The 19129-nt window shown below is 37.8% G+C and overlaps 1 protein-coding gene across 1 annotated transcript in view; it reads right to left on the bottom strand.

Annotated features, from left to right (window-relative positions):
• Positions 1-19129, bottom strand: part of LOC126267242 (chromosome-associated kinesin KIF4) — a 240574-nt gene that overhangs the window by 204391 nt on the left and 17054 nt on the right. The window contains exon 2 of the mRNA XM_049972234.1: positions 1120-1348. Within this exon, the coding sequence (XP_049828191.1) occupies positions 1120-1348 (229 nt within the window). The remainder of the gene's footprint in view (positions 1-1119; positions 1349-19129) is intronic.

The raw sequence follows: 19129 nt of genomic DNA, 5'->3' as shown, positions 1-19129 counted from the left end.
AAGTGAATGAGGTGCCTGCAATAAGCAATTAGTGGCATGTGAAATGAACATTTCACAGACCACTGTCTGGCAAGTATTACAGGAAATGCAGTTACACTCGTACCATGAACAGAAAGTGCACGTTTTAACTCTTTTTGTCTTCAGACCACATCTCTTGCCCAACCAGTGGTTCTCTCAACACCTTACAGTTGATCCTCACTTTTCTGCATACATATTTCTCACAGGCGAAGCTTGTTTTGTCAGAGACAGAATACTAATAAGTCGGAATAGTAGTGTTTGCGCTGATGAGAATCCCCACACTACAGTTGTGAAGAGCCATAAGCCATTATCAGTCAGCATGTGGGCAGTTATAATCAATAATTAAGCATCACTGAACACAGCATTTATCAGAGAGATACTATCCACGTTTCTGGAACATATCCTAATGGTTATTCGTCAATAGATGTAGCTCCAATATGATGGAACCCATCTCACCTTAGACTGAGGCTTCAGACAGGGGCTGTTGGTAAAATACCAATATTTTTTCCAACAAATATCGATATATATCGGCGATATTCCCCACACTTAATGTTTAAACAAACAGCTCTAAAAACCAACAGTATATTTACAATTTGGAGCCAAAGAACTATATTTTTAAATATCAATGTATTGGATTCCCAATATTTTTAAAAATATCAGCAGCCCTAGTTCACACATGACACACAATGCCTGCATTAATGCTAGGGTTCACCATTTTGGACAACTGTTGTCTAATATACATTTAGGATTTTTAGTCTCTGGCATCAAGTTACATGTGCCGTTTCTATTCGATGAACAGAGGAGATTAGCTTAGGGTATTGGGGAGTACTCAGTGGGAATTCTGTAGATAATGACCAGAGTTCAGAAACTGGGATCCTTAGTTTGAGTGTTGCATGAGGTTACAGTGGAACTGCAATAAATTTTTTACTTATACTCTTTTCCAGGCTAGGGTCACTTACCTCAAACTGATACATTACCCTTCATCATCACTGAAAGCAACACTGTCATGGAATCACCATGTGGAATTTATGCAGGGTTTTACATTTCACTTTCCATCATATTTATTCCTATTTATTCAATAATGAGTGAATTGCAACAAACCTTTGAAAACGCACTCAACTAAATTCTTCACAGCCGTGTTGTAAAATTCTGTTTGAGACGATTTTGGGCCAAACACATAGTTATAGGTAAATGATCTCTCTGAACCACATATCTGAACCTGAGGCTCAGAAGGAACTGTCTCCAAACAAGTTTGACAACCTTTCTCAGTTTCTGATGAAACTAGAGGACGTATCCGTAGAGCTACTTTAATACTAACTGCATCAGAAACCTGCAACAAAGAACAATGCATGTTACATGCTAGAGAACTATGAAACAAAACTTGTCTTCTTGCAATATTTTTAAAACATTAACACTCATTCTACCAGTAAAAACAACAAATTTTGAAAGTCCACTGATTCTGAAACAAAGACAAATATAATCAGAATGATAGGAACAAATAATTAACTGTGCTTCAATGTTACCATAATTCATTCTATCTCGAACTGGAAAACTGAAACTGTAGCAGGCTGTTTGGAGAATAACGAAAAGGTGTAGAATTGTCAATTTGTCATTCATGGTTTCAGTGTACAGTATGGATAACTGAACACGACGACCAAAGTTTGTCAATAAAATAGAATGTGGTACATTCACATTTCATACACTACCACAAATACTTTTCTCTGGAATCAGACTTAGTAAAGTTAAGGAAATGCAAATTTGGGACATGCAAAGAAATTTTATGATGTTATAATTTGGATTGGCTTAACACAAAACATTATTGCCACTTAAATTTATATGGATTTCTACATATTTATAAAGATCAGCTTCATCAAGTAACTAGTTTCATTTCCTATTCTATATACAGCTATCCTTACACAGTTTATGTAAAACTACTAATGTTTATCACACATTTTAAATATTTGTTTTATTAACGAGATATATTTAAAAATAGCATTGAATTGTGCAAAATATTTTACTGTTCAATGTAGGTATGGGGTGCGCACACACTCCAGAGACTGGAGAATGAAGCAGTTATGGGATTTCTAAAGTGACAATTCTACAATTTGTCTCGAGTTAATCAGAGCAATTTAAAAAAATCATGGGTATCTAGATAATGATTTGTTTCACTCGATAGCAATTGTTCAAAGTCTTCTGCATTGAAATCCCAAAAACATTACATACAAATTGACATTAGAATGAGGTGAGGGCTGCCATCTTTCACAGCTCAAAGAATAAGGCAAGTCTAAAATAAACTTGTATAGACCTATCACCAAAAATGAAGTGCAACCCAACAATTTGTGGCATACTGACATACATATGCTGCAACACTACACACTGGTGGATCCTCTTGTCAAAGAGGTAATTCTTATCAAAGGGCCATGCCAAAATTGGAAAAATATTACTTTATTTTATATCCATTTAACATTAATTGCTCCCCAGCTCAATGTCCACACTTCAGCACTAAACATGATATCTCTAAATAATGTTGTAACATTGGAGGAATAGCAGAATCTTACATTAATCTGGAGCACTGAAAAGAACAAATAAGATACACAATTAATTGTTATGGCAGACATCCAAACAAGACAAACTATGGAAAGTACTGGATGGAATAAAACCCTCTAGATTCTTCCCACCGCCACCAACTTTTCTGAACTGCGCAGGTGTGAAATATCCCTAAAACATATCCTTCATTCTCGTAAACAAACTGGCTCAACCTTCGCTAGTCCCCGACCTCCACTTACCTACCCCCTTCTACCCCAGTGCTACATACGCCTTCTGTGTCTCTAATGCACCTACTTATCATTTTCCCCTTCTCTGCTTCTCTCAACTATCCCCAGACTTCACCTAGCAGCCCATTCTGTCCTCACCACATCCCTGCACACTCCCACAGGCAGCACAATAACTTTTGCCACCCCTACCGTGCTAGCCTTCCCCTTTCCCACCCTATGCCTGCTCCTTAGCCCCACCACACCTTTGTAATACACAGGCACCACAGCACACAGTAGGCAAAAAACCACTGGACAGACTAAATGGATCAACACAACTTCCGATCCCTTCTAACCAATGTTGCATTGTTGGTACTGTGATCACATGTACAACACGATACAGGGAATGTATTTAGAAGCGGATGAGAGAAATACAGAATTAAGTTTTATCTCTTTTGAACTCCCATGTACATAAATATGAGGTACAGTGGTAAAAAATGTTTTACAACCTACTCTGAGTGAGTTACAGCATCTAATTGGATTGATGTATATAAAACCGCACCCTGAGGTTGTCAAAGCTGGTTGGTTAGTTTCATGGATTATTTGCACAATAAACCTTAATGACCCATGAAACAAGTTATTTTCTGTAAACAGTCTTCATACATTTACCACTGGATCACGTTGTGCAAATTCCAAACAGCAACTGTCTGACATCTTCAGGTGGTTCAACCTTGCTGGTGGCTAGGTACGACTGACGGTATCCCACGTCGATGCCTCGCTTCTCGAACACGCACAAGAAGAATGCACAATTATTTGCAGATAGATGGTGCCATATTCCAACTTCCTCTGCAAAAAATCGGGGAGCAGCTCTCCGGCGCGTGCAGTATACACTGCGTTTGCCAACAGTACAGCCAAACATTACTCACCACCAGCCATACTAGACCAATGTTATGAAGGGCCTGTTATAGAATACTCTTGATTTTTGCATCATGATTTAATAGCAGCCAATGCAGGATTCCAGGCTGTGCTCAGTTCAAATCCTGCATCCTTGTTGATGAGATTATTGGCTGACTGTTGTGCTTTTTCTTCAAAGTCCTCCATAAAATAATTGGCCACCACAAGAGACAGAGGGTTTCCCATGGCAACACCATCCACTTGTTCAAAATATTGGTCATGAAATACGCAAAGTATGTTGAAGTATGCACATGTTTAAATAATGCTACTATGTCCTCCTCAAACTTGTTGCTAATGAGCTCCAAGGAGTCTTGCAAGGGCACCTTTGCAAATAAAGACAACATTGAAACTTACTAACAGATCCTATGATTGCAATCTTAAGAGTTTTCAGGCGACCTATGAAATCTTCAGAGTTTCAAATGTGACGGTCACAATTGCCTACAAGAGGTCCCAACAGTGATGTCAGGTGTTTGGCAACAAACTAAGTAGGTGCTCCTATGTTACAATGGGACAGAGAGGCACCCTATTCTTATGGATCTAGGGTAGGCCGTTGAAGCAAACCCTTTGTGCTTCCACTGGAATCAAGCTCTTCCTGATGAATTCCACAGTCTTTCTCTAGATCCTATCCGTTGGACCACTTTTTAATTTACTATATGCAGGATTGTTGAGCAGTTTGTATATCTTGCTGTCATATTCTGTGCGTGAAAGAAGCACAGAAGCATTTCCTTTGTCAGCTGGTAAGATCACTATGCCTTGGTCTTCTCTCAATTCTCATAGAGCACTTCTTTCAGCTGAGGTGATGTTAAAGTTGGACCTCTTTGATGAAGCTTGAGTCAAGATGTGACATGTGTCATGCCCAATCTCTTTGCCAACATAATTAAGAAGTTGGAAACAGCCTGCTCTATTCCACTAATCACATCTTGGATGGGAAGGGTCCCTGGTGTAGGTGCAAAATTCAGACCCTTCTCTAGCACCGAAACTGCAGCGTCATCCAAAGTCTTCTCTGTGAGATTAAACATGGTACGCCTTCTTGGCAAGTCATCTTGCGTTCAGGCTTCGAGTTGATCATATTTAGTCATTTGACAAACCTTATCTTGTCGTTAGGTCGAGGCAGCGAGTGCCCATGTGGCGCTGTCTACCCAGTTCCAGGCTACCACTAAAAGGTTCACTGAAATCTTCAGATGGAGTGATAATGACTGTCTAGACACCAAGCACAATTCCTGACACTGCATGCAGCACAAACCTTTCTCTCACAAGTGCCGCACTCGCCCATCGTTTAATTCTAATGCCAGCAGCAGAATTGATACAATGTTTAAATTTAGGAAACATAGGGATGGTTTAAAGCCTGTTGATTGAAAAAAAAATTGAAGACAGTGTTCTGACAAAACGGTTATTCTGAGAGACAGATGATTCAGGCTGAGGTGAGTTCAATCTATGGACCAGAACGAAGATACAAAGACACCCACCACGTTGGTCTTTTTGCCATATTTTGGTGCCATGTCATCAAGAATCCAAAGAGTCCGCAGAAGATATGGATTTAAGTGTGGTTTTCAACCATCTGCAAAACTGAGAAACCTGTTTGGTTCAGTAAAGGATGACCTTGGTCTGAGGAAATGTGGTGTGTAAAAGATTCATTAAAATTGTGGGGCAGCGTATATAGGCCAGACATGCCGCACAGTACAAGAACGCTGCGATGAACATTGGCATCATAAATGCCTTTGTCAACCAGGTAAGTCGACCATTGCAGAACACTGTCTGAATACAGGATATCACATGATTTATGAAAAGACTGAAGTTTTATCCCCTGCATCATCTTTTAGACACTGTCAGTAAGGTAGCAATACACATTCATACAGCCAATAATCTCATCAACAAGGATGCGGGATTTCAACTGAGCACAGCCTGGAACCCTGCATTGGCTGTTATTAAATCATGATGTGAAAATCAAGATTCTTCAATAAAAGGCCCGTCATAACATTGGTCTAGTACAGCCGTTGGTGAGTAACATCTGGCTGCACTGTTGGCAAATGCAGTGTACAGCGCACGCACAAGAGAGGCACTCTGTGATTTTCAGCAAAGGGTGTTTGAATAGGGCACCATCTACCTGCAAATCATTGTGTATGCACGAATTCCCTGCCTGCGCTTTCTTCACATGCATGTTCGTGAAACAGAACATCAACGTGCGGATACCGTCAGTCATACCTAGCCACCAGCAAGGTTGAACAACCTGAAGATATCTGACAGTTACTCTGAGAAAATATTGTGGAATTTGCACAACATGATCTGACAGCAAACCCATGAAGAATATTTACAACACATCCACCAGGAAAGCTTGAAGACAAGTTGTTTTCTATTCCCATCACAAATTATTTTGTAAATATGATTACATGGAGACCATTTGCAAGACTTTTCTTTTTTGTATGTGAGTTAGTAATTCCTACCCCACCACATTTTACGCAGTAATATCATAGAAATTAGTCTATGGAATAGCAGAATTCTCAAGGAGAAACTTTCAGTTTTTCAAATTTTATTTTGCTGTCAAACATTTTATATCTCTGTGTACATGTCAAAAATCTTGGTTGCAGCATTATGCACCAATTTTTGTGCTAAGGACAATCTTAAATTGGCAAAATGTATGTCATTTTTCTTCTGTTGTTGTAATTATAAACATCATTGTTCCTATTAAACTGCAGTGCATTATTTACAACCAACTTCATGCCGGAATAAATAGAATGACCAATTCAAACTGATGTCTACGTGTTAATTGAGAGTAAGCACCACGTAACATTCTTACAGCATGGTTTTGAGCAATGAATATTTATTTCCTCAAAGAAGAAATCTTTTTTACGTCACCTCAAAATATTATTCCATATGACATTAGTGAATGAAAATGTGTAAAATATGTCAACTTATTAATTTGTTTCTCCATAAGATTAGCAATGATTATTTTAAAATGTGGCTGAAGTTGTTTTAGGACCTCGCCAACATGTGCCTTTTCCCAGGTTAAATTCTCATCAATATGGACACCTAAGAATGTTGAAGTTTCCACTCTATTTACTATTTCCTCACCTCATACATTCAGTTCTGCACATCTAAATGTTTTACACCAATGATAAGTGTGCTTTTTACAACTGAGGTTGAGACTATTCACCGAAACCAATCAATGACACTTATTTCTTCTGTTGCTTGCTTGAATTTATTACAATGCTAATGACATCTGCAAAAATAACTGATTCTACTTATTGCATATTAGACGAAAGATAGTTTACACATATGAGGAACAATAGTGGACCTAACATTGACACTTGGGAAACCCCATATGTGATTTCTCCCTAATCAAAATAGTCTCTCCCCTTCTTAAATTGGGTGAATTACTAAGCAAAGTTTCAGCATTCTTCAGATTAGATATTTTATCAATTGGTTGGCTATACCAACAACTCCGTGTTGTTGTTTTCAGTCCTGAGGCTGGTTTGATGCAGCTCTCCATGCTACTCTATCCTGTGCAAGCTGCTTCATCTCCCAGTACCTACTGCAACCTACATCCTTCTGAATCTGCTTAGTGTATTCATCTCTTGGTCTCCCTCTACGATTTTTACCCTCCACGCTGCCCTCCAATGCTAAATTTGTGATCCCTTGATGCCTCAGAACATGTCCTACCAACCGATCCCTGCTTCTAGTCAAGTTGTGTCACTAACTCCTCTTCTCCCCAATTGTGTTCAATACCTCCTCATTAGTTATGTGATCTACCCATCTAATCTTCAGCATTCTTCTGTAGCACCACATTTCGAAAGCTTCGATTCTCTTCTTGTCCAAACTGTTTATTGTCCATGTTTCACTTCCATACATGGCTACACTCCATACAAATACTTTCAGAAACGACTTCCTGACACTTAAATCTATACTCGATGTTGACCAATTTCTCTCCTCCAGAAATGCTTTCCTTGCCATTGCCAGTCTACACTTTACTCTCTACTTCAGCCATTATCAGTTATTTTGCTCACCAAATAACAAAACTCCTTTACTGCTTTAAGTGTCATTTCCTAATCTAATTCCCTCAGCATCACCAGACTTAATTCGACTACATTCCATTATACTTGTTTTGCTTTTGTAGATGTTCATCTTAAACCCTCCTTTCAAGACACTGTCCATTCCGTTCAACTGCTTTTCCAAGTCCTTTGCTGCCTCTGACAGAATTATATTGTCATCGGCGAACCTCAAAGTTTTTATTTCTTTTCCATGGATTTTAATAGCTACTCTGAAGTTTTCTTTTGTTACCTTTAATGCTTGCTCAATATACAAATTGAATGGCATCGAGGAGATGCTACAACCCTGTCTCACTCCCTTCCCAACGACTGCTTCCCTTTCAGCGCTCTGTCGAGCTCTTCATGCAGTACTGTATCTCCCCTTTCATCTTCATCTTCATCTACATCCTCTTCCATTTCCATAATATTGTCCTCAAGTACATCGCCTTTGTATAGACACTCTGTATACTCCTTCCACCTTTCTGCTTTTCCTTCTTTGCTTAGAACTGGGTTTCCATCTGAGCTCTTGATATTAATACAAGCGATTCTCTCTTCTCCAAAGGTTTCTCTAAATTTCCTGTAGGCAGTATCTACCTTACCCCTGGTGAGACAAGCCTCTACATCCTTACATTTGTCCTCTAGCCACCCCTGCTTAGCCATTTTGCACTTCCTGTCAATATCATTTCTGAGACATTTGTTTTCCTTTTTGGCTGCTTCATTTACTGCATTTTTATATTTTCTCCTTTCATCAATTAAATTCAATATTTCTTCTGTTACCCGAAGATTTCTACCGGCCCTCAACTGTTTACCTACTTTATCCTCTGCTGCCTTCACTATTTCATTCCTCAAAACTACCCATTCTTCTTCTACTGTATTTCTTTCCCCTATTCCTGTCAATTGTTACCTTATGCTTTCCCTGAAACTCTGTTCTACCTCTAGTTTAGTCAGTTTATCCAGGTCCCATCTCCTTAAGATTCCCACCTTTTCACAGTTTCTTCAGTTTTAATCTGCAGTTCATAGATTAGATTAGATTAATACTTGTTCCATAGATCATGAATACGACACTTCGTAATGATGTGGAACGTGTCAGGTTAATAAAAGATGTCTGTACAAGAAATTACATTACACAAAATATTGCATGACACTAATGATTAAGTATATATATATATATATATATATATATATATATATATATATATATATATATATATATATATATATATATATATATATATATATATATATACTTACTTTATATCTAAAAATTCAGCCAATGAGTAGAAGGAGTTGTCATCTAGAAATTCTTTTAATTTATTTTTAAATGTTAGTTGGCTATCTGTCAGGCTTTTGATGCTGTTTGGTAGGTGCCCAAAGACTTTTGTGGCAGCATAATTTACCCCTTTCTGTGCCAAAGTCAGATTTAACCCTGCATAGTGAAGATCATCCTTTCTCCTGGTGTTATAGGTATGCACACTGCTATTACTTTTGAATTGGGTTGGATTATTATCAACAAATTTCATAAGGGAATATATATACTGTGAGGTTACTGTGAGGATCCCTAGATCCTTAAATAGATGTCTGCAGGATGACCGTGGGTGGGCTCCAGCAATTATTCTGATTACACGTTTTTGTGCAATGAATACTTTTCTACTCAACGATGAATTACCCCAGAATATGATGCCATACGAAAGCAGTGAATGAAAGTAGGCATAGTAAGCTAATTTACTGAGATTCTTATCACCAAAATTTGCAATAACCCTAATAGCATACGTAGCTGAACTCAGACGTTTCAGCAGACCATCAATGTGTTGCTTCCAGTTTAACCTCTCATCAATGGACACACCTAAAAATTTTGAAAATTCTACCTTAGCTACAGACTTCTGTTCAAATTCTATATTTATTACTGGAGTTTTGCCATTTACTGTACGGAACTGTATATACTGTGTTTTATCAAAATTTAAAGAGAGTCCGTTTGCTGAGAACCACTTAATAATTTTGTGAAAAACATCATTTACAATTACATCACTTAGTTCTTGGTTTTTGGATGTTATTACTATACTTGTATCATCAGCAAAAAGAACTAACTTTGCATCTTCATCAATGTGGAATGGTAAGTCATTAATGTATATCAAGAACAGTAAAGGACCTAAGACTGAACCCTGTGGGACCCCGTGCTTGATAGCACCCCAGTTTGAGGAATCAGCTGTTTTAACATTACACGAACCACTTATTTCAACTTTCTGCATTCTTCCAGTTAAGTATGAATTAAACCATTTGTGCACTGCCCCACTCAAACCATAATGATTTAGCTTATCTAAAAGAATTCCATGATTTACACAATCAAAGGCCTTTGAGAGATCACAAAAAATACCAATGGGTGATGTCCGGTTATTCAGAGCATTTAATATTTGATCAGTGAAAGCATATATAGCATTTTCTGTTGAAAAGCCTTTCTGAAAACCAAACTGACATTTTGTTAGTACTTTATTTTTACAAATATGGGAGGCTACTCTTGAATACATTACTTTCTCAAAAATTTTTGATAGAGCTGTCAGAAGAGAGATTGGGCGGTAGTTGTTGACATCCGACGTATCCCCCTTTTTATGCAATGGTTTTACAATGGCATATTTCAGTCTATCAGGGAAAACACCCTGCTCCAAAGAGCTATTACATACGTGGCTGAGAATTCTACTTATCTGTGGGGAACAAGCTTTAAGTACTTTGCTGGAAATGCCATCAATTCCGTAAGAGCTTTTACTTTTCAGTGAGTTTATTATTTTACTGATTTCAGAGGGAGAGGTTGGTGGAATTACAGCTGTTTCAAACTGTGCAGGTATGGCCTCTTCTATTAATAGCCTTGCCTCTTCTAGTGAAGATCTAGATCCTATTTTCTCCACAACATTTAAAAAATGATTATTCAAAATATTTTCAATTTCTGATTGTTTGTTAGTGCACTTGTCATTCAATTTTATTGCACTAAAGTCTTCCTGTGCTCTTGGTTGCCCTGTTTCCCTTTCAATAATATTCCAAATTGCTTTAATTTTATTATCAGAGTTACTGATCTCAGACATGATACACATGCTTCTGGACTTTTTAATAACTTTTCTTAGTACCGCACAATAGTTTTTATAATATTGAACAATTTCGGGGTCAGTACTCCATCTTGCTGTTAGATACAGTTCTCTTTTGCGGTTGCAAGATATTCTTATTCCTTTAGTTAGCCAAGGTTTTTTATATGTTTTCTTGGAATTATGTTTAACTATTTTCTTGGGAAAACAATTTTCAAATACCCTTAAAAATGTATTGTGAAATAAGTTATATTTCAAGTTTGCATCGGGTTCCTTATACACTTCATCCCAGTCTAGCTGCTGTAGGCTTTCCCTAAAGTTTGCAATATTTATATTGTTAATTGAACGCACTGCTTTGAAAGTCTGATTTATTATACTGCATGGAGCTATGTCATGTACTGTAACAAGCTGTGCACTATGATCTGAAAGACCATTCTCAACAGGATAAGCATTTATGTCCTTAAACTTATCTTGGTCTATAAAAAAGTTATCTATCAATGTACTGCTGTTCTTTGTTATCCGAGTAGGAAAATCAATGACGGAGCTCAAATTGAAAGAACTGAGTAATACTAAAAGGTCATTCTTCCTATTACACTCTTTCAGGGAATCAACATTGAAATCCCCACAAATGATAATTTGCTTCCCCCTGTCTGACAGATAGCACAACAAAGCATCCAAGTTTTCCAGAAATAGCTGGAAATTCCCTGAGGGGGACCTATACACTGTTACAATTATGAAAGTGCCATAATTTAGTTTAAGTTCAGTGGCACATGCTTCCATATGTTGCTCTACACAAAATTTTTTAGTTTCTAAATTTTTTGCACTGTGGAAGCTTTTGACATATATGGCAACTCCTCCTCTCATCATATTATCTCTACTTACATGTGCAGCTAATTTGTACCCATTGATGCTAACCTTTTGCATATCAGTGACAATGTGATGCTCAGACAGGCATAGTACATCTATTACATTCTCAGTTTCTATATCTTCTAAACAAAGCAGAAGCTCATCAATTTTATTGTTCAATCCCCCAATATTTTGATGAAATATACTAACATTTTTCATTTTACTTTTGCAACTATCTTGAACTTTTTTGACATCTTTAGTACTTGCATGGCTGAGTTTCCCACTGGACACTGATCTTACACTAAAAAAGAGTTTCCACCATGAGATGTAGTTCCTCCCCCCTTTAAATTTCCTGCTATCAGCCCAGCCAGTTTACCCTTCCCTTTCCTGTTGAGGTGTAGGCCATGTCTAGTATAGTCCCACCTACAGAGTGAATCAACACGAACCACACCAATGTGTGACCCCGCACCAGATCCAAGTAGCCGTTCCAACTCCAAATTAACTCTCCTGACAGAAGAGGTCAAATGAGGTCGGTCGTGGCGCTCCAGAACCGACACAAACCCAACACTGGTATGATTCGATGCCGATGCAATCTTTGCCAGGTCACACTCTATGCTGTACCCCGGATCTCTGTCAATACTGTTGCCCGGCCCACCCACAATAACCACGGTGTCTTCCTTAGTAAAACCTTTACATAGTGAACCTAAATCCTCTGTAACCTGCCCAAGTTCAGCACTAGGTTTGAAAAAACTTGTGACCTGGTAATCCAACCCTAATTCATCCTGCAGAAGTTGGCCCACACCCCTAGCATGCGAACTACCTAGCAACAAGACTTTCTTTCTCTTTGCAGACTTCCCTACATTCTTAATCAATTTGCTGCTGAAAGCTTGTTGAGCCCTGTGTACATCTACTTCTGTGAGAGGCTCATCAGTTTCTGACTGAGGCAACAGGTCAAACCTATTTTGTACATTAATAACAAAGCGGTCAGAAGAATTTCTTGGCCTGTTCCTCATGCCTGTTGCCACTTCCCACCCCTGTTTACCCTTCTCCCCCCTTAACCTGCCCAGTTCTCGCCTAGCCTCATCTAACTCAGCCTGAAGGGCAGCAATTTTCCCCTCCTGTTCCACAATCTTCCTATCTCTACTGCATAGCCTACAGAACCACTGATGAGTCTCGCTCATTTTCCCAATTCCCACGCCACTACAGTCGCCCCAATGAAAAAAGTTACTACATCCATCACACCAGACCCCGGAGCTAACGATCCTACGGCACGTCAGGCACTTTACACTCATGGTACAAATCTATTTTAGTGACAGAAAGACAATTAAGTTACCGGAAAACAATGAAAATACGTGTACGAAAAATTAGGCCTACTCGCGACTATGTAAACAGTGGTTCAGAAGTTTTTTACTGGAAATTACTTAAGAGATGACGATACTCTACAGATATAAAGGGGCAGCAAACGTATTTAGCACACTAAACTATCAGTAAATGCACTTAAGATTGCGGTATGAAGTTTAATCTGAAAACTCAAAAGTTCGGCCTGGCCACGATATGTAAACAAAATGAACTTTACGTGATTACTGTGAAAATACGCGAGTAAGACAAAAACCTTTAATGGTATGCTTGCAGAGCACTATAATTAACGTAATAAATTATTTTAAAGTGTTAAAAAACAGTTTATTACTACTTAAATTACTTATCTTGTACAAGAGCAGTGACCAATAGATTGTGGTCAGAGTCCACATCTGCCCCTTGAAATGTCTTACAATTTAAAACCTGGTTCCTAAATCTCTGTCTTACCATTACATGATCTATCTGAAACCGGTCAGTATCTCCAGGCTTCTTCCATGTATACAACCTTCTTTTATGATTCTTGTATCAAGTGTTAGCTACGATTAAGTTGTGCTCTGTGCAAAATTCTACCAGGTGGTTTCTTCTTTCATTTCTTCCCCCCAATCCATATTCACCTATTACGTTTCCTCCTCTCCCTTTTCCTACTACCAAATTCCAGTCACCCATGAGTATTAAATTTTCGTCTCCCTTCACTATCTGAATAATTTCTTTTATTTCATCATACATTTCTTCAATTTCTTCATCTGCACAGCTAGCTGGCATATAAACTTTTACTATTGTGGTAGGCGTGGGCTTCGTGTCTACCTTGGCCACAATAATGCGTTCACTATGCTGTTTGTAGTAGCTTACCCGCACTCCATAAAACCTCAGTTTATCCTGGAGAATAGTGTGATTCACAGAATCAAATGTCTTATCTAGGTCCATGAAAATACGAACCTGAGTTATTTTGTAATTAAATGCTTGTAAAATTTGACGAGTTAATATGTAAATGGCATTCACAGTAGCACACACTTGAAATACAAACTGTCATTTCTTATTGTTACTCAGGTGGAATAGTATTCTTGACTATATCACCTTCACACAAATTTGGAATGATTACATTGGTAGTGAACAAGTTGGTAGTTATCGACTTCTTATCGGAGGTTTAATAATGAGATATTACAAACTCTCTGGAAAAAGTCTTGAATTAGTGGAATTACATATTTCAGGTAAGACAGTGCTTATTAAATGGGAACAAATCTTTAGTACTCCATTAGAAACACCACCAAATGAAATGAGCTTTTATTTTTGAGATAAATATTTTCTTAATGTCATAATAAGTTTGTGACGTGTTCATATGACTGGATTTTATGATAATTGCTTTTTCAACATAGTATTGGGATTTTTCTCTTACACAATTTGTACCTATAGTTACTAATATATTTAAGAAATGATTATTAAACATATTTGCTACCTGTGTGGCATCATTTAGAGTCATTCAACTAAATTCAATAATGGTGTTATCATGTTCGGTGGTCTGGTATCATGTCTCTAATTTCACTACATTACACACAGCCTTAGGTTTGTTGTCAGGATCACAAATTTCTGCCAAAGTGCCTATTTCTTGATTTTTAAAAACTTCCCTCAGTAATTTTGAGTACTTTTTGTAGTGTGAAACTGGTGCAGGATCTTTACTTGCTCATGCCCACAGATACAGTTCCCTCATTCTTTCACAAGACACTTTAATCCCTGTACTCAATGGTTTTCTACATAGCTGTTTAATGTCTTTTCTGATAAGCCTTTGTGGGAAGTTGTTTTCAAATAATGATATGACTATCATGGAATAAATAAAATTTTATGCCAGTATTTGGTTCATTATAAATTTCATCCCATGTAATCTCTTGTAAACTGTTCTTAAAGATGTTTGTTCTGGATTCAATTATTCTAACCAATTTCCACTGAGTAGTATCACCAATATATTTGTCCTAACTGTACATGAGGTATACATTTATGTCCTTGCTTTGATCTTCGTCAAAGGAAATACTGTCAATGACAGCCTTACTGTCTTTATCCACCTATGTTTGAAAGTTAAGTACTGAGATAAAATTGTAGGGTGCAACTAAGGTTTCCACAGATGTCACTTGCAACACATTTATTTTTCTCGATGTATTCACATGCTCAATGAAGGCTGTTGCTGACCCTACTACCTTCATGTTATTTTAATTCAGTTCTTTCCAAGTACGTTATAATGATGTAAGTGCTACTGATGTGTCACAGCAGCTTTTTTACTCAGCTGGTTTTAGAAGTCTGTCACAAATAGATACTTGTCATGAAATTCTGAATCTATCAAAATTAATATATATTCCTTTATATTTTTAACCACACTTTGGATGTCTGCTAAAAGTATCAATTTGTCAGAGCCTCAAAGATAATTTGCGTAATGCACCAGTAATGGCGAAAATTTCTGTGAAAGAGTGCATACATGCATCAAGATCAGAACAGTTTGCACTCTACAATTTTCTTGCCCTATAGTGACAACTGGCTACCAGCCGGCCATCACCTTCCACTTTCCATTTGACACCAGTTGCCTTCTGAATAGGTAATGTGATGCAGTGCATCATGAACATTTCTGCTCACACTGGTAAGCACAAACATTTTCCTTATCGTAGTTTAAATTTCCGCACAAAATAACTCAAAGCGAGTGAAAATTGCAGTTATACAACATGCTTATGTTATTATGAGTATTAATCAGTTATTTTATATGGAAACAGTTAATAAAATATTCAGTACAACAATTTCAAAAATAAAATTGTGTTTAACTTTTATAGTCCTGTCTTCCTCAGTTGCGTGTAATATTACGGTATATTGATAATTTTTACTTATGGACCGTCTGACAGCAACTGAATAAATATACCTTAATAAAATTGTGTATTCACAAAAATCTGAACGTAAGTCAGCAGAAGGGGAAAAAAGTACTATCAAGTAAGCACTACCTTCAGTTTTCGCCTCACACTGTGGTATACTGGAAATAGCAAGAAGCTTATGATGGAATAGTTTTCCTACAATTTCCTTACTGATTTTTGATCTGGCAGCTTTTAGCTCCGTCACACAATACGTAAAGGATTGGCTTCCATTCAGACTGGAGCTGATAGTCAATGCAGCCTTCACTTTATTGCGCAACCCCATTACCTCAAAGCAATCTAAGGGCTGTGTCATTCATCTCCCCACTAGTGGCTAGGACAGATAAGTCACAACAAAAGTGGAGAAGAGTTTTATTTCCCATGTTGAATGACCTCCCAGGACTTGAAATCATAACATGCTGTCACAACTTACATCTGATTGTTCAATGGAAATTACAAGAAAATATCAAGTGAATTTAGCAGGATGTTTCTGTGCCACTCAGAAAGTAACTCAACATTGACAAAGTTGCCAAACGTATTTAGTGTTGTTGCCCAGTTTGCCATACTAACAGCTGGAGCTTACTTTTCCAAGCCGATGTGTTCCTTGGGCAAGTTCAAAAGTAAGCACACTTTGCCTCTCTACAGAAGTAGCCATAAGTTTAGGGACTAGAGCGTAGTTAGTAAAAATACTCAATCACCAGCTGCAATGGAACATTGTAGTTCAATAATTGAGACAGTTTTTTTTTTTGTTGTTTTTTTTTTCTATTTCAAGCATACCGAAAATTGAAAAGCTCATTCACAAGGCGCAGTTCACATTTTTTTGGAGCATCTCCATTGGTTATACTATAGACACAAGTAGGCAACACAGCTTTTGTTCATTATGCATGTAGAAACTGTTTTTATGAAGAACACTGTCATTTTCGAAGCATGATTTAACTGCAATATGAGAAATTTTTAACATGCCATAGGCTACAATAAACAATTTTTTTTACAAATCAAGATGAATTATCAGTATACGTGCACAAATGGTACTAAAACAGGTGAGAAAGGGTGAAGCAAGCTGTGTTGATTAGTATTATTGGCAGTTGTTGTCTAGTTCACGAAAAATTGCAGCTACAATCTGTAACTCTGCATTTCACTTAATAGAGTATAAATATGTATTGTAGGTACCCACAACCAATTTAAATTTTATAATATCCCTCCACTGTGTCATGGAAGCAATATTTGTAATTTCTTGGAAACTAACAAGTTTGGACCATTACAGAGATGATACGCAAATCTTTAATTATCCATTTAGTTGCTTGTAGCAGCTCTACATCATCTTCCTGCATTGAAAATTTTACTTTCCAGAAAGTCTGAAGCTAGGCAATAATAGGTTAATCTGGAAGAGCAATGTGCAGCTCAGGGCCATATCTGAACTGCTTTCATTGATAGAAGCTTACATATAATTGTTCATAACAGTACACAAATGGTATTAACAATATCAAAATAATTATTAAATGGCAATGGAAGAGAAATCAAATAGTGGTGTTGGATAACTTATTTGACAGCACATTGCTATTAAATGATAGTGTCATTTGAAAAATATGATGCCATGGCACATCACAGCTATGTTCAATTCACAACATGATTTGTGGTAGACAAAATTATTTGCAGTTTCACTTAATTGTCAAATCCTTTTTCCCTTTACCCAAAATATTTGGTGTAGCTCACCATTTTAAGTACCACTCTTGCCTTCTTGGTGCTAACGAGACAGGTGCTTCACATATTAGATTGAACAGATCCTATCAAGTGCTAGGAGTTTTTAGTTCCATTCTCTGCTCAATGTGAGGTGGTTAGCAAGGTAGGTGCTCCTATTCACACATCAACGCATAGTGAATGCAAGCTTGTGGAGTACGATGAAGCACAGAGCTTAAAGTTGTTGCCCATAAGAATAGACAATGCCACCGCAATATCTTTTCTTAGGTCACCCATGCTAGATTATGTGCCACAACTCTTACCATTCAAAGCAATCAGATAACACAATACCACCTCTCTGCAACATACTCCCATGCTAGCCACAAGAGTGGTAAGAAGTTCTTGCGGTTGGATAATCCGTTCCATCACCAGCGTGATTGACACCTGCTGGATAGTCATTTGTGCATATGGAATTGCTGTATCGTATCTCCCTTACACTTCCCACATGTGCCCGACGGGATTAAAGTCGGAGAAATGGACAACAGTTTTGAGGACTTTTATGAAACATTCGAACCCTTCCATGCTATTGGCACCATCGCAACAGGTGCCACTGATGTGTAGAACACTAGTTGTTGGGAAATGACACTACTCCCATGCATATGGAAAAATGCTGGAAGCAATACCAAACTCCTGGGCTTCCAAGCCATTGTGACCATTCCAGTTTCCTAACGAGTCTTCCCCATGTCAAGTCATCCAAATGTGTCCAGGTCATATTGTAATGAACACCTGCACATTGTCGATAACTTGGGGCCAGCCCAATAGTCACATGACCTTACACCAGGTGAAGTCCAGCTTTCAGTGTACAACTGGGAAACCTCTGCCAATATGCTCCTGTATTTTCATTCATTTCCACCAAGTTATTGATGTTACCTTATTTGTCTCACCCTCAAGTTTCGCAACATAGCGTACGTGCTGCTGACGCTTGGCCGAGAAAAGTGAAGACTGCCTTAGGAATGAGATTTTCTATTTGTAATAAGTCTAGGAGAGAGCATCAACAGTAAGATGTCAAAGTGAGCAATGGACAAAGTCTTCCAGCATTTCCTCACGTTATTTCTGTTTGATCTTAATATAGTTCCTGGTAATTTCACGTTAACAGCTCCTTTAGGCTATCGTATGGGAATTATCCATGTCCAATTGCCGGAACACACACCACTTTGCGTCGTGTAGGACTTGGAAAGGGATGTTAATTTGATTTTCAGTTCTCCTCTTGACATTCTTACTGTAAATTTCTAAAATGCTCTGCCTGTAGTATAGGATGCCTTGTGAAATTTATAAAGTGTTGTCAGCTGGCAGTCTATGCTGAATGCTGACACAGCCAAGATTTTCACTCTTGTAGGAGGTTAATTATTTGCTGCACATTCTCCATACTGCAACTGTAAAATCAGGACTGCTGAAAAACTCAGTGTCACCAAATCCGTACATAAAAACATGGGATAGGTACGAAAGCGTAAATGGAAATAGATTGTTGCTTAAGAGCTTGGAGGGTTCCTTGTTTTTAA

The sequence above is a fragment of the Schistocerca gregaria genome, chromosome 4 (genome assembly GCF_023897955.1).
Source record: "Schistocerca gregaria isolate iqSchGreg1 chromosome 4, iqSchGreg1.2, whole genome shotgun sequence".
NCBI lineage: Eukaryota > Metazoa > Arthropoda > Insecta > Orthoptera > Acrididae > Schistocerca > Schistocerca gregaria.
The sequence above is the reverse complement of the archived record's forward strand: the minus strand, read 5'-3'. Positions and strand labels throughout refer to the sequence as shown.